This window comes from Amphibalanus amphitrite, unplaced genomic scaffold (assembly GCF_019059575.1).
Source record: "Amphibalanus amphitrite isolate SeventyFive unplaced genomic scaffold, NRLGWU_Aamphi_draft 001428F_arrow, whole genome shotgun sequence".
NCBI classification, from domain to species: Eukaryota; Metazoa; Arthropoda; class Thecostraca; order Balanomorpha; family Balanidae; genus Amphibalanus; species Amphibalanus amphitrite.
Genome location: NW_024882921.1, coordinates 100,082 through 125,436, shown reverse-complemented (window position 1 = coordinate 125,436; position 25,355 = coordinate 100,082). Strand labels below are relative to the sequence as shown.

At 48.8% G+C, this 25,355-nt stretch overlaps 1 protein-coding gene and 1 long non-coding RNA gene across 2 annotated transcripts; one reads left to right on the top strand and one right to left on the bottom strand.

Moving 5' to 3' along the window:
* Positions 1-11,551: 11,551 nt before the first annotated feature.
* LOC122372992 (zinc metalloproteinase nas-7-like) lies at positions 11,552-14,265 on the bottom strand. Its single transcript, XM_043350710.1, has 3 exons — positions 14,150-14,265; positions 12,445-12,991; positions 11,552-11,629 (listed from the first exon to the last, which is right to left on the bottom strand). Exons 1-3 carry the CDS (start codon positions 14,263-14,265, stop codon positions 11,552-11,554), a joined length of 741 nt encoding a protein of 246 aa, XP_043206645.1.
* A 10,063-nt stretch (positions 14,266-24,328) lies between these two features.
* Positions 24,329-25,054, top strand: LOC122372994. Its single transcript, XR_006254962.1, has 2 exons — positions 24,329-24,484; positions 24,655-25,054. It is a non-coding gene; the product is annotated as an uncharacterized LOC122372994 (long non-coding RNA).
* The last annotated feature ends 301 nt before the right edge of the window (positions 25,055-25,355 follow it).

Here is a 25,355-nt window from a genome sequence, read left to right as displayed (position 1 = left end):
AAGTCAATTGGGGCCTAGGCTGCACGTGCGCACGTGCAGGGTGTCGCTTCCAGATCTCGAAAACGGCCGGGTCGATTGCACTCAAATTTGGCACACCGCTATAGACCGACGAATAGGGTGCCGTGCACGTCAGTCCGTAGCACACCGACTGCGGTCTGCACGTGCAAGGCTCATCCTCTCGTTTGGTGGCGGGCGTTTTTGCTGCGTTTACAAAGGTGCTTGCTCAAACAACCTGCGGTCCCGCGATGCGGAGCCCGGCATCGCAGATGTAACCGCAGGTTGTTTGAAAAGACAAACACTATTCGTTAGAATTGTGTTTTTCTATTGAAAAACAACCGGAGCGGTCGTTCTCCGGGCTATGTTTTGCAAGTCTGGCAGCGAATCGAGACATTTTGGGTGGGGCCTAAACGTGCATTGCGATTTTCGTAAAAAGTTCAGCGTATGGGCTCTCGGGGGCGATCTACCTGATGGCACCGGTCGCTACTCGCTTAAAACCTCGTGGCACGTGGCACGTGCGATTCCATTTTCCCCATGTTAAGTCAACGGGGTTTTGGACACTTTTTGCGCGATCGCGAATAGCGGGAAAAATCGCAGGTCAAGGTATGGTTTGCTGCACACCATTTTATGGCCGACACGTTCAGGTACACGCCCCTGTGCGTCGTATACCCGTAAGAAGTCGATACTTTTTGTAGTACGACTTTGAAGTTGAACTTTTTTCGCTCCCCATGTTAAGTCAATGGGCGTTTTTGCAGAGGCATTTTCATTCGCTCATTGTACAAAATTATATGATACGATTTTGTTTAAACTTTCAGGACTTGTTGAGAAAAGACCATAGAATATGTTGTTATGCTTCGTTAAGCTGTCAGAATTCGTTTGTTCTTTTTGAGCTCGTTTAAAGAAGAAATTTTTTAACATGCAAAGTCAATGGGAGCGTCTTTGCTGCTTTATAACTTTTTACGTTAAAGATATGTTTAAGTCAAAAGTTGATATTTTATACAACTTTTGATGCTCTTTCCAATGATATATACAACTTTATTGCACGTGGTGCCGTTTTTGAGAAATATAGCAAAAAAGCACGACATTACCGAGATTTGAGCTCAGACCTATATCGTTACGGTGTCAGGCGGACACGAGGACAGGTGGCGCCGCCGCCGCCCGCATAGCGGCGGGAATGTGAACTAACCTGTTTACCATCTATGGTATGGTACCATCGGGGGACCGGCCGCCGTCGGCACCATTTCGGGACTTTGCATCGCAATAAAAGGCTTATTTACAATTGAAAATGGACTAGCGAGAGTCGTTATGGAATCAGAATTTGATGCTCTACAAAACTAGGCTATTTTCATTGTGATGGCATCACAGACTACACCGCTAACCCCAATAAAGCAGATTTATGTCGCGTCATCGATGATTACATATAATGTTTCTTTGATATATATGTAGTCGGGTCTTTCAGCTGCGTCCCTCCCCTCCCTCGCCGCGCCGGCGGGTCGGCCATCCGCGGCTTGCCGCCCGCCGGCTGCTGGCCGGTCAGCTGGCCGGTCAGCTGGTCGCCCGCGGCTGTCGGTGCAGTGCGGGATGCCTACTTGCGGGGGGCCGTCGTGGCGGCGGCCCGGGTGGACTGGGCGAGCAGTGAGTTGGGGAGCGCTGCGCTGTCGGTGCTCTAGTTTGTATTGCGTTCGCATGATACGGCTTGAGCCAATACAGAGTGAACTGATTGAGCTGAGCAAGTCTTTATATACATTGAAAAGTAAAGCACTTTTTACTGCATCTACGGTGAGATGCTAGATAAAATTTATGGTCTACCTAATGGTACCCATTACTTAACAATTAAGTGAATCATTTCGTCGCTAAACTCTCGTAAATTCGTATGTCCGCCTCACCTATGGAGTTTGGACCGTAACGTATGGCCTTTGCTCAGACAGTATACGAACAGGTGACGGGGATACCTCCCATAGAAGGATGCGACACGATTTTACTGCTAAATAGCGGCCGGCCGCCGTGGGGACGTTTTTGTACGACTTATATCTCGGCAACCACTGGGCTGATACACGTGCGGTTTATGGTGTGGGGTAGCTTTTTCCCTTCTTTCACATAGTGTGCTACTCTCGATGCATATGGGTGACCCCTAACGCACGTTCCACGTGCAAAGCCAAGAGGTGCCTGTTTTGTAATAAGCGCAATAGCTCGCGGTAATTACTGGGCCGATTGCGCTAAAACTTGGCATGGAGGTAGACACTTTCCAGGCGATGCATTTCCATGTGTCTTGGTAGGGGTGCAACTGCACGTGCGCACGTGCAGGGTGACGCTTCCAGATCTCGAGAACGGCTGGACCGATTGTGTTCAAATTTGGCATAACGCTTGATACCGATCAGTAGGTTGCAGTCATTTAGTATGTATTTCCATGTGCCACGATTGGGGTGCAACTGCACGTGCGCACGTGCAGGGTGACGCTTCCAGATCTCGAGAACGGCCGGGCCAATTGTGCTCAGATTTGGCACACCGCTAGAGATCGCGTAGTAGGGTGTCTTGCACAGGTCTGCTGGGCCCCAGGTTGCACGTGCGCACGTGCAGGGTGACGCTTCCAGATCTCAGGAACGGCTGGGCCGATTGCATTCAAATTCGGCACACCTTTAGAGACCGGTTAGTAGGGTGCTGTGCACAAGTCAGTTAGTATGTATACTCATGTGTCTCGGTTGGGGTGCAACTGCACGTGCGCACGTGTATGGGTCGCTTCCAGATCTTGAAAACGGCTGGGCCGATTGAGCTTAAATTCGGTACACCGCTAGAGACCGGCAACTAGGGTGCCGTCCACAAGTCATTTGGGACCCAGCTTGCACGTGCGCACGTGCAGGGTGAGGCTTTCAGATCTCAGAAACGGCTGGGCTGATTGCATTCAAATTCGGCACACCTTTAGCGGCGTTACAGAGGTGCTTGCTCAAACAACCTGCGGTCCCGCGATGCGGAGCCCAGCATCGCAGATGCTGGTAACCGCAGGTTGTTTGAAAAGACAAACACTATTCGTTAGAATTGTGTTTTTCTATTGAAAAACAACCGGAGCGGTCGTTCTCCGGGCTATGTTTTGCAAGTCTGGCCGCGAATTGGGGCAACTTGGGTCAGGCCTAAACTTGTGGCTCGATTTTCTTAAAAATTTCAGTGTATGGGCTCCCGCAGGCGATCTACCTGTTGGCACCGGTCGCTACTCGCTTAAAACCTCGTGGCACGTGGCACGTGCGATTCCATTTTCCCCATGTTAAGTCAATGGGGTTTTGGACACTTTTTGCGCGATCGCGAATAGCGGGAAAACGAGCCAAGGAAGAGGTGGTTTTCTTCCCAGCATTTTATGGCAAACACGTTTGGGTACACGCTAGTGTGCGCCGTATACCCCTCAGAACTTCGTAACGTGACTTTGCACGAGGTCAAAGTTGAACTTTTTTCGCTCCCCATGTTAAGTCAATGGGCATTTTTGCAGAGACTTTTTCATTCGCTCATTGTACAAAATTATATGATACGATTTTGTTTAAACTTCCAGGACTTGTTGAGAAAAGACCATAGAACATGTTGTTATGCTTCTTTAAGCTGTGCAAATTCGTTTGTTCTTTTTAGGCTCGTTTAAAAATGAAAAATTTTAACATGGAAAGTCAATGGGAGCGTCTTTGCTGCTTAATAACTTTTTACAGTTGAGATATATTTATGTGAAAAGTTGATAGGTTATACAACTTTTGATGCTCTTTCCAATGATATATACAACTTTATTGCACGTGGTGCCGTTTTTGAGAAATATAGTAAAAAAGCACGACATTACCGAGATTTGAGCTCAGACCTATATCGTTACGGTGTCAGGCGGACACGAGGACAGGTGGCGCCGCCGCCGCCCGCATAGCGGCGGGAATGTGAACTAACCTGTTTACCATCTATGGTATGGTACCATCGGGGGACCGGCCGCCGTCGGCACCATTTCGGGACTTTGCATCGCAATAAAAGGCTTATTTACAATTGAAAATGGACTAGCGAGAGTCGTTATGGAATCAGAATTTGATGCTCTACAAAACTAGGCTATTTTCATTGTGATGGCATCACAGACTACACCGCTAAACCCAATAAAGCAGATTTATGTCGCGTCATCGATGATTACATATAATGTATCATTCTTTGATATATATGTAGTCGGGTCTTTCAGCTGCGTCCCTCCCCTCCCTCGCCGCGCCGGCGGGTCGGCCATCCGTGGCTTGCCGCCCGCCGGCTGCTGGCCGGTCAGCTGGCCGGTCAGCTGGTCGCCCGCGGCTGTCGGTGCAGTGCGGGATGCCTACTTGCGGGGGGGGGGGGCCGTCGTGGCGGCGGCCCGGGTGGACTGGGCGAGCAGTGAGTTGGGGAGCGCTGCGCTGTCGGTGCTCTAGTTTGTATTGCGTTCGCATGATACGGCTTGAGCCAATACAGAGTGAACTGATTGAGCTGAGCAAGTCTTTACATACATTGAAAAGTAAAGCACTTTTTACTGCATCTACGGTGAGATGCTAGATAAAATTTATGGTCTACCTAATGGTACCCATTACTTAACAATTAAGTGAATCATTTCGTCGCTAAACTCTCGTAAATTCGTATGTCCGCCTCACTATGGAGTTTGGACCGTAACGTATGGCCTTTGCTCAGACAGTATACGAACAGGTGACGGGGATACCTCTAATAGAAGGATGCGACACGATTTTACTGCTAAATAGCGGCCGGCCGCCGTGGGGACGTTTTTGTACGACTTATATCTCGGCAACCACTGGGCTGATACACGTGCGGTTTTTTTGTGTGGGGTAGCTTTTTCCCTTCTTTCACATAGTGTGCTACTCTCGATGCATATGGGTGACCCCTAACGCACGTTCCACGTGCAAAGCCAAGAGGTGCCTGTTTTGTAATAAGCGCAATAGCTCGCGGTAATTACTGGGCCGATTGCGCTAAAACTTGGCATGGAGGTAGACACTTTCCAGGCGATGCATTTCCATGTGTCTTGGTAGGGGTGCAACTGCACGTGCGCACGTGCAGGGTGACGCTTCCAGATCTCGAGAACGGCTGGACCGATTGTGTTCAAATTTGGCATAACGCTTGATACCGATCAGTAGGTTGCAGTCATTTAGTATGTATTTCCATGTGCCACGATTGGGGTGCAACTGCACGTGCGCACGTGCAGGGTGACGCTTCCAGATCTCGAGAACGGCCGGGCCGATTGAGTTCAAATTTGGTACACCGCTAGAGACCGATTAGTAGGGTGCCGTGCGCAAGTCAGTTTGGACCCATCTTGCACGTGCGCACGTGCAGGGTGACGCTTCCAGATTTCAAGAACGGCTGGACCGATTGCACTCAAATTCGGCAAACATCTAGAGATCGATCAGTAGGGTGCCGTGCACAAGTCAGTTAGTATGTATTTCCATGTGTCACGGTTGAGATGCAACTGCACGTGCGCACGTGGAGGGGTCGTTTCAAGATCTTGAAAACGGCTGGGCCGATTGAGCTCGAATTTGGTACACCGCTAGGGACCGGCGAATAGGGTCCCATGCACAATGCAATTGGACACAGCTTGCACGTGCGCACGTGCAGGGTGACGCTTCCAGATCTCGAAAATGGCCGAGCCGATTACACTCAAATTTGGCACACCGCTATAGATCAGCGAGTAGGGTGCCGTGCACGTCAGTTTGTAACACACCGACTCCGGTCTGCACGTGCAAGGCTCATCCTCTCGTTTGGCGGCGGGCGTTTTTGCTGCGTTTACAAAGGTGCTTGCTCAAACAACCTGCGGTCCCGTATTTTCATGTGCCGCGGTTGGGGTGCAGCTGCACGTGCGCACGTGTAGGGGTCGTTTCCCGATCTTGGAAACGGCTGGGCCGATTCAGATTAAATTTGGAACATCGCTAGAAATCGGCGAATAGAGTACCGTGCACTAGTCAATTGGGGCCCAGGCTGCACGTGCGCACGTGCAGGGTGTCGCTTCCAGTTCTCGAAAACGGCCGGGTCGATTGCACTCAAATTTGGCACACCGCTATAGACCGGCGAATAGGGTGCCGTGCACGTCAGTCCGTAGCACACCGACTCCGGTCTGCACGTGCAAGGCTCATCCTCTCGTTTGGCGGCGGGCGTTTTTGCTGCGTTTACAAAGGTGCTTGCTCAAACAACCTGCGGTCCCGCGATGCGGAGCCCAGCATCGCAGATGCTGGTAACCGCAGGTTGTTTGAAAAGACAAACACTATTCGTTAGAATTGTGTTTTTCTATTGAAAAACAACCGGAGCGGTCCTTCTCCGGGCTATGTTTTGCATGTCTGGCCGCGAATTGGGGCAACTTGGGTCAGGCCTAAACTTGTGGCTCGATTTTCTTAAAAATTTCAGTGTATGGGCTCCCGCAGGCGATCTACCTGATGGCTTCGGTCGCTACTCGCTTAAAACCTCGTGGCACGTGGCACGTGCGATTCCATTTTCCCCATGTTAAGTCAATGGGGTTTTGGACACTTTTTGCGCGATCGCGAATAGCGGGAAAACGAGCCAAGGAAGAGGTGGTTTTCTTCCCAGCATTTTATGGCAAACACGTTTGGGTACACGCTAGTGTGCGCCGTATACCCCTCAGAACTTCGTAACGTGACTTTGCACGAGGTCAAAGTTGAACTTTTTTCGCTCCCCATGTTAAGTCAATGGGCATTTTTGCAGAGACTTTTTCATTCGCTCATTGTACAAAATTATATGATACGATTTTGTTTAAACTTCCAGGACTTGTTGAGAAAAGACCATAGAACATGTTGTTATGCTTCTTTAAGCTGTGCAAATTCGTTTGTTCTTTTTAGGCTCGTTTAAAAATGAAAAATTTTAACATGGAAAGTCAATGGGAGCGTCTTTGCTGCTTAATAACTTTTTACAGTTGAGATATATTTATGTGAAAAGTTGATAGGTTATACAACTTTTGATGCTCTTTCCAATGATATATACAACTTTATTGCACGTGGTGCCGTTTTTGAGAAATATAGTAAAAAAGCACGACATTACCGAGATTTGAGCTCAGACCTATATCGTTACGGTGTCAGGCGGACACGAGGACAGGTGGCGCCGCCGCCGCCCGCATAGCGGCGGGAATGTGAACTAACCTGTTTACCATCTATGGTATGGTACCATCGGGGGACCGGCCGCCGTCGGCACCATTTCGGGACTTTGCATCGCAATAAAAGGCTTATTTACAATTGAAAATGGACTAGCGAGAGTCGTTATGGAATCAGAATTTGATGCTCTACAAAACTAGGCTATTTTCATTGTGATGGCATCACAGACTACACCGCTAAACCCAATAAAGCAGATTTATGTCGCGTCATCGATGATTACATATAATGTATCATTCTTTGATATATATGTAGTCGGGTCTTTCAGCTGCGTCCCTCCCCTCCCTCGCCGCGCCGGCGGGTCGGCCATCCGTGGCTTGCCGCCCGCCGGCTGCTGGCCGGTCAGCTGGCCGGTCAGCTGGTCGCCCGCGGCTGTCGGTGCAGTGCGGGATGCCTACTTGCGGGGGGGGGGGGGCCGTCGTGGCGGCGGCCCGGGTGGACTGGGCGAGCAGTGAGTTGGGGAGCGCTGCGCTGTCGGTGCTCTAGTTTGTATTGCGTTCGCATGATACGGCTTGAGCCAATACAGAGTGAACTGATTGAGCTGAGCAAGTCTTTACATACATTGAAAAGTAAAGCACTTTTTACTGCATCTACGGTGAGATGCTAGATAAAATTTATGGTCTACCTAATGGTACCCATTACTTAACAATTAAGTGAATCATTTCGTCGCTAAACTCTCGTAAATTCGTATGTCCGCCTCACTATGGAGTTTGGACCGTAACGTATGGCCTTTGCTCAGACAGTATACGAACAGGTGACGGGGATACCTCTAATAGAAGGATGCGACACGATTTTACTGCTAAATAGCGGCCGGCCGCCGTGGGGACGTTTTTGTACGACTTATATCTCGGCAACCACTGGGCTGATACACGTGCGGTTTTTTTGTGTGGGGTAGCTTTTTCCCTTCTTTCACATAGTGTGCTACTCTCGATGCATATGGGTGACCCCTAACGCACGTTCCACGTGCAAAGCCAAGAGGTGCCTGTTTTGTAATAAGCGCAATAGCTCGCGGTAATTACTGGGCCGATTGCGCTAAAACTTGGCATGGAGGTAGACACTTTCCAGGCGATGCATTTCCATGTGTCTTGGTAGGGGTGCAACTGCACGTGCGCACGTGCAGGGTGACGCTTCCAGATCTCGAGAACGGCTGGACCGATTGTGTTCAAATTTGGCATAACGCTTGATACCGATCAGTAGGTTGCAGTCATTTAGTATGTATTTCCATGTGCCACGATTGGGGTGCAACTGCACGTGCGCACGTGCAGGGTGACGCTTCCAGATCTCGAGAACGGCCGGGCCGATTGAGTTCAAATTTGGTACACCGCTAGAGACCGATTAGTAGGGTGCCGTGCGCAAGTCAGTTTGGACCCATCTTGCACGTGCGCACGTGCAGGGTGACGCTTCCAGATTTCAAGAACGGCTGGACCGATTGCACTCAAATTCGGCAAACATCTAGAGATCGATCAGTAGGGTGCCGTGCACAAGTCAGTTAGTATGTATTTCCATGTGTCACGGTTGAGATGCAACTGCACGTGCGCACGTGGAGGGGTCGTTTCAAGATCTTGAAAACGGCTGGGCCGATTGAGCTCGAATTTGGTACACCGCTAGGGACCGGCGAATAGGGTCCCATGCACAATGCAATTGGACACAGCTTGCACGTGCGCACGTGCAGGGTGACGCTTCCAGATCTCGAAAATGGCCGAGCCGATTACACTCAAATTTGGCACACCGCTATAGATCAGCGAGTAGGGTGCCGTGCACGTCAGTTTGTAACACACCGACTCCGGTCTGCACGTGCAAGGCTCATCCTCTCGTTTGGCGGCGGGCGTTTTTGCTGCGTTTACAAAGGTGCTTGCTCAAACAACCTGCGGTTAAACGGGTGTGGTTGCGGTTGGTGGCAGGTCAGTTTAAGGCAATGAGGTCAAGCAGTAGTTTTGAAAAAGTGCGCCGAAGGCGCGCCAAAATTTCGAAACTGAACAGGATTTGAGAGCAATCTTGGCATTGGCGACCACACGCGGGTCTTAGGGTTGGAGATTATGGCAAGTTAAGTAAATGGTAAATACCTACCTGATTTGCAATATTACGCCCATGGAAGTCAACATTCGAAGAGCGTGAGTTTTCTTTTCTCGTATGGAGACAGCTTTTAGGATTTACAAGAGTAGAAAAGTTACCCCGGCCGCGCCGGGGTAGGCTGAAAGTTACCCCGGCCACGGCCGGGGTGGCCGGGGCAGGTTCTCCACCCATGGTAACATAGCTGTTTACTAAACTTATCAGTTATTTATGGTGGGAGTTTTAAGGACCAGGAGCGTGTTCACAGCTCACTTCCCTCTTCCTTTCAGTGAAACGTTTGTCAGGGTTCACGGTGTTTTGCTGTTTCACACGACTGCCTTATATGGTATGGTGAAAAGTGGATTTAAAACGACCGTATTGAGCTCATGCAGTGTATTCGGCAAGGTAATATGAAAGCACTGCGACAGTAATATTTCATTTATATATCGTATATTCACATTTATATTGTTATTTCCTATCAACGATTTGCGTTGTAATTCAATGTTCCGTTTCCAATTATACGGACGGAAGTCATCACCAGGCAAGGCTACTTTTGTAACAGGCACATTTCATAAGCTTGCTCTGAATTAGGATGCCAAAAATGATCATACCTATGCACACCAAACCAGCTGTTTTTCGAATGCTGACAGCGTGTACCAGCGTAGGCGACAATGAACAAGTGTTCGTTAGGTACATACGTGGCGACTCCCACCTTTTGCTCAAGTTCCTAATGAACGTTTACGTAATGCCTAAATAAGCCAGTTCATGCTCGTGATCGTGCGGCATTTCTGCACGTAATCGTGCCAGCTCAACAACAGTTTTTTAAGCATACTACGTGAAAATTTCAACAATGGCAGATTTAATTGAATCACATTGTGGTAAAGACTGGGACAATTCTTGCTCGATGCGTTTGACGCTTGTAACGCCATTGTTTCAGCCAGGAAGCTGATCTATTACACGCCTTTTGTGGCTTACATCACATTAGCACTCAGGCAGCTGCATTATCTAACAAGCTCATTGCAACAAACATTGTGACCCATGCAATAAAGTCCTCGACAGCACCGTAATATTTCGAACAATATGGCACGCGATAACATATATAGCATCTCTAGCGTAAACATACATTTCTTCGTGTTTCTGCATGAGTCAGGGACCAAACTCGAACTAAATAACGGCAGACACATGTTTTTAAAGATCTTGTCACTCTAGGTCGCTGTTGGGCATGAAGTAAAACAAAGGAAGTGGCCGTGTTTTGAGCTGACATACACGTGTCTTGTCATAGCCAGGTGGCTTCATTGTGTGAGAGCCGGTGAAATAGATCGTCCTGCATCACAGCGCGAAATTCGGGAATGTGAATTTCGTGCCGCGAAACACTTTTTGGCATGGCAGTGCTTGATTCATCATGACTTCAGGCTGAGCATCCACAACTTGCATTGCTGGCAGTAACCACTGGTCGAATATTTACGTGCATTCATCATCAGCAAAATCGAGATCCGGCAATTTCATTGGCACAGAGAATCCCTTACATCAAATGGGATCTTTTGCCGCCTGGCTACCTTACACAACACACATACCACATTGTAACGCGACCTAGTTCAATGAGCGTGTCTCACTCAAGGATACAATACCTATCAGCTTTCAACCCACATTCCCGCTGTCAACGTTGAACTTGTTCCACGCCTCCAACTCCTCCTTTCGTGTTCCTTTGTCCTTGTGTAGTTTACACTCACTTTCCCTCCTTTCGCTTCGACACGTACTTCGAACAATGAATGATATGTTGCGTCATATTTAACTCTGAGCGGTAGTTAGGAATTTGTCTATTTGTCGAACGAAATTACAGTTTTTGCCTCCTTTGCAACAAACTTCGCTTTGTTCGACGACGATTCCTAACGAAATGCCATTCATTCCCGACTTTGAATCCTCCTATGTGTCTGAAAGGATTGTCATCTCTGCCGACGTTTCTCTCAGTAGTGACGTCATCAGTCTGTTGACTGGTTGGAGATCTAGAAAAGAACCAGCGATCTCCGATACTGAATCCTCCGATGTGACCGAACGGGTTGTTCTTGTTAGTACTGGAGCTGGATGATGAAGAGGCTGGTTGATTGTACTGAATGTTATCCGGAAGCTTTCTTTGAGCTCTCTGGAAGTTTCCGGGGCTCGCCCGAGCCTTATTGTTTTCACGCTGTGGCAATGGAGGTAGTTGATAACTCACGACTGATCTTTGGTTCTGTTGAGCCTGTGGCTCAGTTAGCTGTTGCTGATGTTGCTGAAGAATCCTTCCCGGATCTTGTTGTCTGCTGGCCCTGAGCTTCTGTAGATCGGCGAGCGAAATTACCACCCTGTCGAAGGCACGCTGCCTGCCGCTAGGAGATGCTGTAGCTTCAGTTCTCGTAGGGGATGTTGTACTTGTTGGTGAGATCGCCGTGGGTTTCAGCAGGTCCTTCAGCTTGACGACTACTCTGAGACGCGTCAGAGGGGTGGGTGGAGGTGTCGCACGGATCTGACTCTCCGTTACTGACGTGACCTGGTGTGGATGATGCCCTCTGGAAACCTTTAGTTGGGATGAATCTGTAACTTCCTCATTTCCAAACACAGAGACATGTTTTGCTTCTGAAGGTAGGTCTAAGTGTGATGGTTCCGTCCTACTGGAAGATCCTTGCGCTGTGAATTCATCTCGTTGGTGGTGTGATGGCCCAGTGAAAGGTGCCGTAGACCCGGTTGTTTCTCGATCATCACTTTGAGATGTGTGTTGTGCGCCCTCCAGATCAGATGTGAAATGCTGATCTTCTAGTCTTACCGAGGCTTCCCCGTTTTTACCTGTGTCTTCACTCTTTCTGTTTTCTGAGGTGTCTGGTACGTGATAGTTTGATGAATGAATAGACTTGCTTTGCAATATTGAAGCTATCACATCCACTTTGCTGGGCTCTGGTTTAACGTGTCGGGCTATCGAACTAGGAATTGTGCTCGCTTCGCCTCCTTTGACGTTTGAAGCTGAATTATCGGCAAGGATCTGCTCTTTAGCAGTTGGTGTTTTCCTGTTCCTGTATTCAACCAACTCCTTGATGGCATCCAGCACCTCTTCTGTGGACTTTGTCTTGCTCGTGAACGTTGCTGAGCCTTGTGTCTGCAAGACCTTTGTATTATTTTCTCCTTGCTCTGAGGATGCCTTCGGACTATTTCTCGTGCTTCCCTCTTTCGCTACAAGCCTGCCGAACCGCCTGCCTTGCCGTCCTCCTAGCTGATTGTCACCAAACTCATACAAAGAGTTGGCCACTGGACGCTGCCAGCAGTGGTACTGCGTGTTTATCTTCCAGATGTCGATGTCGGTGAGGTTGCCGTTGCCTCCCAGCTTGACACCACCCTGTCTGGCCACCATGGTGGGTTTGGTGCTATCCACAGCCGATCCGCGTCCCGAGTAATGCAGGATCGAGCGGAAGTCGTACGGACCCAGCCAGCTGCCCTCGCCGAGCTCCTCCCAGAGCCTCCGGCCGTAGTCGGCCCGACGATGTCGTGGCTTGATGTTGTCCCACAGCACCCTGACGAACTGATCCCGGTCCGGTCTCTGATGTTCGTGCCAGAACCCTGCTGTGTGCATCAGCTCGTGTGCGCCGTGTCCGAAACTGAGACACCAGTGTGGCAGGCTGATCCTCTGGCGTCCTCCGCGGCGTCCCACTTCTCCACTACATCGACCGGTGGGAGTGATACGCACGTAGTCCTTCTCGCTAGTTCGAGGCACCAAGCGAAGGCAGGTGACGGTTTCGAAGAGCCGGAAGACCCTGTCGATGAGCTCCCGCTCCGAGGAGCTGTAGTTGGAGGATATGCTGTAGGGAATGACACCGTTTGGCCAGAGGCGGAGTCTCGTTGGACGGCGTCTTCTTTGTGGAAAGAGCGCTCGACTGCCGGTAAAGCGACGGTCGTATACTGGAAAAGGTGTGGGACCGGGGACGATGGAGGACTTGGAGTGTCCACTGGATATGATGTCATTCAGGGAACTGATGACGTCTGAAGGGGTACCCTGATCACCATGAGAAGAGGCGTAGATGAGGGCCTTTTGAATCCTCGCCATTGTGGTGGAAGTCATCGGCGTGGTGTCGAGGATTTCGACGTCTTCTTCTGGAGCGTCGATGTCATCGACGTCACTCATGTCGCTGTCAGGATCGTGGACTTCTTCTGATGTTTGTGTGCTCTTCGAGGTGTCTTTGTGTGATGTTTCTGCTGAGACCAGCCCAGGGCCATTGGATGCGACTTCTCGTGATGTTACATCCAGGTCGCGAGTTCCTGGAGGGATGATCGGTCTCCATCTCTGTTGAGACAGAGATGGTGCTAAAAGAGATGCTCTCGGCGCTGATGGGACATTTCCAGATGATGTCGCGCCTTGGGAGGTCAGGTCAGCTACTGAGGACCTCGGCACTCCGACTGATCTCTGGTCACTCACGTCGGGCACTCCTGCCGGCACTCCACGTGTCTCTCGATCGAACATTCGACGCATTACGCCAGTGAGTGCTCCGCTAGACCTCACATCGCTAGGCAGCACTCTCGATACTCTCTGTAACACTCCGAACACTCCTCCGGTCACTCCTCTCCACTCGGAATCCGACACTCCGGCGGGCACTCGCGACACTCGTGAGACCCCCTCTGGCACTGTATCCACCGAGCTGTTCACCACAGTCCACCTTCCACTGTTGTCCACCGTTGGAGACCGGCTGTGGACGCTGTGGACAAGCCCGAGCAGGAGAAGCATCACCACTGTCACAAAAGTCGCCACGGCTGCCATGTCCGTTGTCTTTTGATGCACTCCGCTGAAGGCAGTTTACACTCGATTGTTACACCCGTTTTACGCCTTGTTACACTCGATCGGGGCACAGTTACGCCAGGTTGTAGCGTAATTACACCCGTCTGAGATGTAAAATGGTGCTTAGTTGCACATTGTTTGTACAGAGTTACACTCACTGCCGTTCAGTTACACTCGACTTTTGCACCTTTTCCGCACCTTTTCACACAGTTTCTGCGCCCTCACCAGGTGCTCTGCAGCGCTGGCGGCGGCCCCCGACCGCCGCGGCTCCGGCCCTGTTTCTGGGAGGCTGGCGCCGGCCATGGTCGGCTTTATATAGACTCTGACACATTTTCCGGCTCTGCAAAGACGTGCAGTGGCGCCGGCACCGAGGCATGTAGCGCCGACAGTTGCCTAACGGATATCTGAAATCGGATTTCAGCTGGTCGCTCAGGGCAGGTGGCATCGAGTATTTCGTAAAACCGAGCGCGACATTTTTTTGTCTGAGTGTGTGCGTGATGCAATTCGGTCGATAATTTGCAGGGATGCTCGTTATTCCGCAAAGCGGACATCCTCACGCGAGGAACGTCAAAACTAAGACCGGATGAGTGTGGTTGTGGTTAGGTAACTAGGCTATACCGCAGATGAGGCATGTGTATTGAAGTGTTTTTGCGGTGGGGCTATAGCATAGTGAAACGAAGTTTGGAGAAATATGATTTGCGTCACGATTTATCTCACTGCCTTGTTTGTTGGGTTTTCTAGGAAATATCGCAGTTACGATACACCCGAGTCATGCCAAAAAGAGAGAAAGCGAACACAGACTGATTGTTAACGATTTTTACGAAGTTATGGCCTCATAGATGTGTAATGCAAATATTCGTAAGGACCATTTCGCTTGAACTCTTAGTGGGATTCAACCATTTCTGATCATAATGCCTAAATCAATCAGCACGAATCGGAAGGCCTAGCCGCATTTCCGGAAGTATAATTCAAAGCTCAGCCACGCACCGTCATTTCTTTAGCGCCAGTCACTGATGTCTTCTGTACAAGCCGGTTTGAAGACATATTGCAGCTCCGGATATATCTGGGCTAACCCATACTTAGCAATGAATCGGAGATGAAAACCGGACCTCGACGGGAGCTCGGTGGTTTTACAAACCGGTTTTGTGAGAACACAACTCCGGTAGGGATGTGCCGCACCTACCGGCCAGTATAGTGACCGGATTACAGCGTGTAAAACACACTTTAGCTGGGATAAAGCGAAACAACTCATTTCTGGTTTGTGCATGATAGCCCTCGCTTTCGAGGTGATGCGACATCAAGTCGCAAAGCAAGTGAGCGGCATACGTTGTACGTTTGTTCCACTTTATCAGGCTTGTTTTAGGTAGGTACATATCCAATAGGGCTTTATAGGTGTAAGTCATGGTCAAATTGGTCCGCCTTGGTTGTGCAGAATAGAGATGCTATTGTGGAATTTCCAGTTTCCATCACATTCATGTCGAAGCAGTTTCGTAATCTTTATCATAATTTAGACGAAACGTTTACGTTTTAGTTCATCGAGTTAACACTCCATTTAAAATGAGCATTGCATAGCCTCTGGTCTATGCTAAATCCGTACCCAGAATGAAAACCATAGCTTCAAATACTTCCGTTTTAAATCTATCTGACTTAAAGCCGCCGTCCACTGCGACGGAATTCCGTCCGGAGTCCGTCCGGAATGTCGCCGCACGCTGGCCGCATCCGGTCCGGATGCGGTCCGGATGCGGAGAGCTAATAAATGTTTCCTATCACTTATTACCAAATAAAATATTGCAAGTAACCAGCAGCGAATACTCTTGCCATTCTAAGGAAATAATTTTTACTTACTTCATGATGATCGAGTTCCAATTCTTCGTACAATTCACAATGTTTGCCTCCGATACGGCCCCAAACCACGTCTGTTCCGGACGTTCCGGATGCGTTTTCCGCAGGAAAGTTCAACGCGTCGGACATCACTCTTCCGTCTCCGTAGCAACCGCATCCGAAACGCATGCGGAGAGCTGACGGAAAATCAACAGCTGATTGCCGTTCGGATGCGGTCCGGACGGAGCGCACACCGGATGCGCCCATAGGGTTCTGTGTTAAATTCCGTACGGACCGCACGCGTTCCGCACAGTGGACGGCGGCCTTTAGCCTCATAACTGAATCATGCTTCTGTGCTTTGTCCCAAGCCCCAGCTCAGCTAATACCGCCGGCATGACAGAACTGGCAACCAAGCGTGAGCTCCGACTCTACCTGGTCGTTATCTGGCAACTGTACCGACACTATCTGACCATACTGTCGACAGAACAAGACCGAGCCGAGCCTGCACGTTTTCCCACTCGACGAGTCACGGCGTCACCTGTCCCCTCGCCCCCTCCCCCTCGGTGCCCCCTCTCCCGAATCCCTCCCCCTCCCTTGTCCCCCCGCCGAGTCTCTCGGCCGTTGCCCCCTGCCCGCTCCGTGCACCCCCCCCCCCTCCCCTGACCGTATCCTGTGTCTGGTAAACTCACCCCCCCCCCTCCATCTGACGGGGAGGGGGTCACAAAGTATGCGTTGGTCACGTGTACAATGGACCCGTTTGGTACATTATTCAGTGGGTGGGGCGGGGGGCGCGGCCGGCGGGATATTTCCGTCACTGTTCGGCGGGCCTGAGCTAGCTGGTTTTCCTCTGTCGGTGCCACCCGTTTCGGACTTTGTGAGACATTTGACCTGCAATAGGCTCCTTCGTTCGTCGATTGTCGGTTTGGTAATTCTGACGCATACCTACTTAATTACGCTCAATAGAATGGTGTTGAACTGAACCAGTTACCATGGAGATATGTAATGAAAGTCAAGGTCGACGAAATGGAGGTACCGTTTCGCTATTTCCAGTAAATGGATAACTGGTCGTCATTTGTGAAACTGGTGGTCATTTGTGTCATAGTTTTTGGTCGATTACCATCGGGGCCAGCCACACACACATCTGAAATAAATTAACGCTTTTTGGGAATCACTCTTCTATCACCAGGTTGCCAAGCTCCCTACATCTGTCAATCACACGAGATATATTTTAGCTTAAATGAGGCACTCGCGCGCCGGCTACATTTCGCTCTCGGGAACACCCGCAACATCTGGTGGTCCGTTGAGACATTTCCTGTACAGTGGCGGCGGAAGGTATTCTAGGATAGGGGTGCAAACGATATTGAAGCGCCCCTCCCCGCTGGGCGCCCCTTACCATATACAAGGTTGTAGTAACACAAACAGTGAAGAGACGTTTGACAATGTGTTGTACCTGCTAACACGTTCAGAATTACAGTTTTTATGTAACGAGAAATAGTTAGGTACATTCCATAGCGTAAATGCAGGGTTACTTTTAAAGGGGGGGAAGAGGGGAATTTCCCCCCTTCGAAAATTCCGCTCCCCCTTTCAAATCGTGTCTGAACGGCTAGGGAGGGAAAGGGGAATTTCCCCCTTTCAAATTTATTTTGGAGCCCATTTTCAATCAATTCGCTATTCAGATTCTATAGCCATCGTTAATCAGATTCTCGTCATCAATCAACGTTGCTGGCGTTAAGATAATTATTAATTTTCAATTTTCGGTTCCATCCAACCATTTTACGTTCAGTGCAGCAGGAACTCCAGATTTGACCCGATACCGATCGGATAGTCGGTGGGACCGTCTCTTGTCTTGTCTCTTCCGTCTTTTCGCAATCACTGACATATCGGTACAGGCGTCGGCGTAGAAACCGGCGGGGGACGGGATTACCTCTCCGAACCAAGGGTGGATACAGGGGGAGGGGGGCAATGGGCCATGGCCCCTCCTTTGACGCAAAAAGAAGGTGACCCCCTTTTGGACCCCCTTTTATATTCTGTGTTCTTTCTCAGAAACGACCCATTTATTCACGATTATTTTCACTTTTTCATCGACGCCAAGGCCAGACATGTAAAAATTTTTGTCCCAATATGACAATGGCCGTGTTTAACCATCCTCCAAACCGGAATCATTGAAGGAAAAACAACGTTATTTTTGTCCCATAGGCATTAAAGCTTTGAGTAATAAATGACTTTTCTCTTAATGCAGCATTCACGTTCATCTGCTTTGCATGCAGAGCAGGGCGCAAAAAAAAATGTACCTCATCACAGCCGGCTTTCCCAATGGAACTTTCACTGCTCACTAATACTAATAGTAATAATTCAAGTTTTGTGCTTCATTAGTTTTTGTTCGGATATCACTGCCCACCTTGTAGTTGTAGAGGTTGCAGTTTTGTAGCGCCGTCGTTTCTCTACATACACGACCACACAAAGAACTTTGGAATTGCTCGTTAACTGTAGCTTTTGTGAGCGTTTAAGAATTTCATGTTTTTTGCTCATTTTTGCTCGAACAGTTTGACATCAATTACTCCTGACCTAAGGTGACCTAAGACTTGAAATTTTGTGCGAAGGTTTCAAATTGATGCCCGGTAAGGTACTAAAAATTTGGCGGCGCTGCGCGCCGCCGTTTTTCGCTTTTCAAGAAAACCCACATGGGGGCCAAAATGACCTCCAATCAGGGCGCGGATTAACCTCTCTCTTTAGAAAGGCGTTACTTAATGTTTGGCCGGGGTATACCTACTAGTTATTGATACCACTGATAGGTTGATACTACTGATTGGCATTTGCAAGGGCGCAGTCAAGTTGGGACCTCCCCCGCCCCTTACAGCCAAGGTAGGTGCGTATATTTTTTAGCAAAATTATTTTTTGGCAACCTTCCAAAATAAAGTGGCTGAAACCCGAGGAAAGAATAGGATTTGGGGGTAGGTAAGGTTCTGCGGGCTCCATCCTAACGAAAAACCTAATGGTATTGCCGCCCACCCCCCTTTCAGATGCCCCTGGATCCGCCTTTGCCCCGAACTTTATTCCCCCTCTCAACTTTTCCTGTAAAAGTAACCCTGCGTAAATGTAACCTTCATAATGTTCGTTTAGAAACAACCTCATCACCATATCAAGTTGGTTAGAGCTGCGAAATTTCGATCGTTAGAACCCGGTTTCTAATCGCTCCGACGCGACGCAATGATACCCGAGACTCTATGCCGAGACTAAGAGACTTCTAGTTACTGCTAACGTGAAGTGAATAGGCTGAGGTTTATGGTGGGAGTAGCAGGTTTGTGACGCCCCAGTGAAATAAATGCCGCCTTTCAACACCGATAGGAGCCCGAAATGAATGAATACAGGCAATCAACGCTGGTAGGTGTCCGGGCGTCCCAGCGAAATGAATGCATCTATTACCACCCAGGGGTGCCCCCATTTCAAACTAATACGACGGCGACGCCTCCACACCGATAGGGGCCCATCCCAGGGGAACGGAATAAATGCCGCCCCCTCATTGCCGGGCGCCCCAGGAGAATGAATGTTACACATCAACACCAATATGCCTCCCAGTGAAATGAATTATGAATGTCGCCTTTCGACGCCGGTAGGCGCCCCAGACACCGTGGATTTACTGCCGCCTTAAAACACCGATAGGCACCTCAGTGAAGCGAATGCCGGCCTATACTACCGATAAGCGCCCCGGATGAATAAATACCACCCGTCAACGCCGATAGGCGCCTCAGTGAAATTAATGCCGCCCCAATCTCCGATAGGCGCCCCAGGTGATACATGTCGCCCATCAACACCAACGGGCGCCCCATTGAAATGAATCCCGCCCTTCAACACTGGCAGACGCCCCAGTGGAATGAATGCCGCCCCACAATGCCGATGGCCGTCCTTGCACTGGAAAATCAGTTTCGCCCCTATACAGGCGCCCATAGAAGTTTGCAGAGTGCTATTCCTGGTCATAATCATCTCCCCAGTAAAAAAAAAAAAAAAACGCAAAATACGCCCTAGCACTAGGGGTGTAACCACCCATACGGACAGTGCAATTTTACAGGCCCCAATCTCGGACCTCCCTTAACATTCATATGTTGTAAACGGCAAACCGCCCCCGATAAATGTTACACAAACTAATTTCCTCTCGCATATCGGCCATCAGGCGCCCCTTTTTGTCGCATGGAGCCTGCAACGCTATAAGCCCTCATATGTTCGTGTTGGCGTTCGGAGGCTATCGCCTTCAAAGACGTCTCCATAAATGTTTCTTTTTCGTCCCACACACAGGCCCACACACTCTTTCGCATGCAGGCGCCCCTCTTCCGCATGGCGCGCTTCTCGAGTGGCTGCGCCCTCCTAGCCTTTATCGCCTGGCAAGATTATATTCGACAGGGTCGGCAGCATCTGCCTTTGTTTCAGATAAGGATGCCCTCCACTCTTCAGCATATCAAAAGATACTTTTCTCACGTCATTGCCACCCTCTTCGTGTCACAAGTGCCTTTATCAGTTGCGGTGTCGCACTGCTCAGCTTTATGGCTGCCGCACCTCTTAACTTCCTGCCTCCTCTACAGATTTTCGAGGCGCCCCTTTCCATAACTTTAGGGTGCAGCTGCCCCCCTTGCCCCCCTGCTTCCGCCGCCACTGTTCCTGTAGCACGCAGATCGACGAGCGGTGTCTGATTTTCCACGGTGCACGGGCTCTGTTCTGCGAGCACTGCCTTCCTGCAAATTGAATCAGACATACCAGAGACATCTCTCACGTTTTCTGACTGCAAACTCAGAGTGTGCGGTTTTTGTATGCTAAGTAAAGCGACACGATTTAATGTAATTTGTCTGGAAAATTGTGGCGAGTGTGTTTTCGTAATTTTAGATAAGTTTATGAGAAAACAGATTTCTTTATTTGCCGCATGTCCATTTGTTGAGCAATGAATAATTGAGCAATTATGGCTGAGATAGGAGGAACTGGGAATGGATGATGCGTTTTCGTCACAAGTCGTGGGCAGTGACATTACTTATCTGTAAACTTACCTGCTTGTCGTGTTTGATACGTGATGAGCGTGTGAATCGTTTCGTAAAGCTACGTGATGTTTTATACGAGATGCTCATGTGATACGAGCGGCTGTGTCCTTACGGCTTATCCACTAGTCTTATCTGGTTTCTTAACCTTAGTTTTGACCAAGCAGTTTTGATTATTAAAGTAATGCATTGGGGATAAATGCACCGTAATGTCTCTGTTCATAGCTAGAATAAAATGTAGCTATGTTTTAGCAGGAACCCTAATGTCTTACGTTTTAACCCTTCCATCTCTCATCCATCTGCACTCTGCAGGTCTGCTGTTCATGAGGAAATTATAAAAGCTTCCCAACTTCCGTCCATACGGTGATTTTATGAGCGGGAAATATCTAATTCCGTTACCCCTCGGACAATCCATTTCCGTGGGTGTTTCTCTCACGGGGACTAGGCTAGTCTGACCGTGCCTTTCAGCCTAACACGTGATTCAACGGAATAACCGTCACACGATACCGCCAATGATGGGGACAACAATCGCATTTAGAGTATATACAGGGGGTGTTATTATTTTCGACAGGAATAAGACAGACGGCAGGGCGTTTAGTGTCAGCGGCAGTCAGGGGGGAAGGTAGGTACTGAATGTCGTCTGTCGTCCAAACGGCCTACGGTTGGTGTCAGTATCAGTGTCAGCTGTTTGGTGTCGTGTTCAGTGTCAGCACCACTGATGGTCGGTATCGGTGTCAGTTGCCGGCGGAGTCGAGGTGACGGGAGGTCCGAGCCTGGTCTGAGGCCGGGTTACGGACAAAAGTACGTATCGCTAAAGTACGTAGGACAAAAGTACGTAAGCAAAAGTACGTAGGATTAGAGTACGTATCGCAGAAGTACGTACAGTATAAAGTACGTATGGACAAAAGTACGTCAGGGACAAAAGTACGTATCGCAGAAGTACGTACAATATAAAGTACGTATGGACAAAAGTACGTCAAGGACAAAAGTACGTATCGCAGAAGTACGTACAGCATAAAGTACGTATGGACAAAAGTACGTCAGGGACAAAAGTACGTATCGCAGAAGTACGTACTATATAAAGTACGTATGGACAAAAGTACGTCAGGGACAAAAGTACGTATCGCCGAAGTACGTAGGGTATAAAGTACGTATGGACAAAAGTACGTCACGGACAAAAGTACGTATAGCTAATGTACGTTGGGTAAAAAGTACGTATGGACAAAAGTACGTCACGGACAAAAGTACGTATCGCAGAAGTACGTACAGTATAAAGTACGTATGGACAAAAAAGTACGTCACGTAGGTACAAAAGCCTACGTATAGCAAATGTACGTAGAGTATAAAGTAGGGTAGCCTTGGGCAAGACGCCCCAGATAATTTATTTTGCTACATAGGTACCTACTTTTGTCTCACACGACCTGGAAGGCCAAATTTATGCTCAGTGTGTTCTTTGGACATTTTACTTTAAATTCCACCCCTCAAATTCATTCACTTTGGTCGGACTCCCAGCTAGTAAGTGCTTTGTGAAGCAACTGCAAATGGGGCATTTTGCCCCAACCCCAGGGCAAAACGCCCCACGGCCTGAGGCAAGAAGCCCCATACACTAGATTAACCCTCGCGGGCCCGGGGGGGCGATTTTCGCCCCCCCCCTGGCGAATATTTGCGATAGCTCCCGAACGTTTATAGGGATAGGAAAGCGAAACTTTCAGTACCGTTTCTCCCATCAATTTGACATCTTCTGAAGTAAAAAATTTGGACCTAGCCCTATTGATGACGTCACAAAGTCGATTTTTCTAGACCCCTGCACGGCAAACTTCGGTGTCACAGACGCGAACTTCAAATAGCTGCTAAAAATAGAGTTTTAGAGATAAAGACAAATTACGAGCACGGTTGTGTAGCGTTTGACCTAGAAAAAAATACAAAAATAGTTTTAGTGACCTGAGGTCAGAGGTCAGGTCAACGACCCCGAGCTGTGGTTTTAGTTTTTCGCAAATAACTTCGACAAAAATGGTCCTAGAGCTACGGCAGTGGTACCATCGCATTTGCCTTGTCAAGCCGCGTCGAATGATATATATTTTGTTTGGAAAAGGACAAGTTTTATGTTGACCTCATGTGACCTCGAATGACCTTTGGTTGACCTTGACACACCAAAAATCGTGTATGATGGATTCCTACCCGCTGATCACGTATCTGGCATCTATTTTCCTCGAAGCCTATATTTAGAGCCTCCGGATGGCAAAATTGTCTTATTTATTATTACTAACTTGAATCAGTGAAATAGCCTCTAGCAAGGACTCTCTTCTGTGACCTTGACCTTTGAGCAGCCTTGTATCGTAAGATGAACCACAAATAGGGACCTGATAAGCCTCAAAACATTTCAAAACATCTTTGAAGTTGACACGCAAGATGTACGAAAAAGTGCAAAGTTTGAGGTCAATTTTGAGCATGACCTTGACCTTGACCTTTGATGTTGAGCACATTTTCGGAATTCTCAGATGATTCTCTTCTTTCGTTTGAAACCCAATTTTGCCGGTTTTATGCATCCTGCCGTCCTCTAGAACGCTCACTTTGAGATTACTCACAGAATGTGCCGGTTTTTGCCTTTGACCTTGACCTCTGACCTTGAAAATTGACCTGAGGTCAAAAATTTTGGGTGCTTTAGAATCGTCTCATAAGGAACTTTCGTTTAGTATCTCTTTTGTTTACGTAGCTCCCTTATTTACGGAGTTAGACAGGGGGCGAAAAACGCCCCTCCCCGGGCTGCGGTGGTTGGAATTACCCCCGGGCCCGGCCGGGTAACAGAAGAGAGGATCTTTCCCCAGAACCCTGCCAGTTCCGAGTAACATCGGTGAGGCGTTTTACCTCGGCGGGGCGACTTGCCCTGGTCTACCCTACGCCTGTGGACAAAAGTACGTCACGGACAAAAGTACGTATAGCAATTGTAAGTAGGGTATTAAGTAGGTACGTACCCCACCCTTGGGTTAAGTTGATCAATGTGTAATACCTTTCTTATTCTTTATTTAATGAGCATTTGTTACAAGGCATAGCAAAATTTCTCGATGAGTAAATGGGCGAAATGGACAAAGCTGTATTATTTGGTATATGAATTTATCATGAGTTCCCTGTAGTATGGCAACAGAGCAGCAATAAAGAAAAAGTGGCTCAACATTCACTACTGTAGACGGCGCCCGTGTCGGGTTGTAGGTGTCGCTGTTATCGGGTCCTGAGTGAGGTGCGAGTGGCGGGGGTCCCGCAACCCAGTTATCCGTTTCACTTGTTAACCTTTTTTCCTATCCTTTTTCAAACCTTGCCACCAGTGATAAGTTAGGTGCACTATTATACTCGCGGTATTGAGTGACGGAGATTCGATTGTCCGATCAGAGTGGTTTGTTACTATAAAACTTGCATCTCTTATCGTCGAGGGGCGCGTTTCGGTAATATTTGGTTCGGAGGCGGTATTTCATGTGTGATTATATTTCTTATATAAAAAATATGGCTTGATTATGGTTAGTTTAGTTGACACGTCGATGTAAGAGATGCGACGCGAGTTTTTGAGTGACACGCTGGCAGGTCACGTGACCTGGCCGAGCTGTGGCGCAGTTTTCGAGCTGCGTGTGCGCTCTTTTCCCGCCCGACCTTCATGAGGGGTGGATGCGTGTGTCCCAGCGCGACGCTGATGAGTAAGTTTGATTATATAGGATTTGGGAGCACTTCAATGTTGAATGTAATTTATTTCAGTGTAAACCAGTAAATTCGTATATGCTTTAATTAGCTTTCTATGCTTATTTCTTTGATATCGTATATTCTTGTGCCTCAAGTGCGCCATTTAAAAATGTTTCAATTTTCGTAGGTGCTCGGCTCGCTCCGGTTGGCCCGGGGACGTGTAGGCCAGTCGATAGCTGTGCGCTTTCCCCCGTGGCTGGAGCCGAGAGCGGTCTCGTGGCCGGGGCGTTTGAGTGGCCGGCCCCTGACGGCCCAGGGTGCGGCGGTGCCGCTGTTGACGAGTGGCACGTACAGCGGAGACGAGGAACAGCCGGTAGGAGCTAGTGTTTATTATGTTCTGCCATTGTCTATATGTTGAGTTTAAGAACGCTGTAACGTAATATGTACAGTTTATCAAAAGGTCGACTGTTTCGGACGGAATTCAGTGTGGACTGTGGTTACTGATGGGAGATTTGGTACTGACCTGTGTACCCCTGTGTGTGCGTGCGCCTCCCACAGTAACAAGGGCAATAAAGGTCCTTCGTCAACGGCTCGTCTTTCGGCGCTCCGCGCTATTCAGCCACGTGGTGGCTGCTACAGTGGCGGCTGTGCCATCTACAACTACTATACCCTACTTCTAGCTTACGTACTTTATACACTACGTATAACTTTGGCATACGAACCGTACGTACTTTTGGCATACGTACTTTTTACACTACGTACTTTTGCATACGAACTTTTGCGTACGAACATTTGCGTACGTACTTTTGGCATACGTACTTTATACACTACGCACTTTTGTATACGTACTTTTGCGTACGAACATTTGCGTACGTACTTTTGGCATAC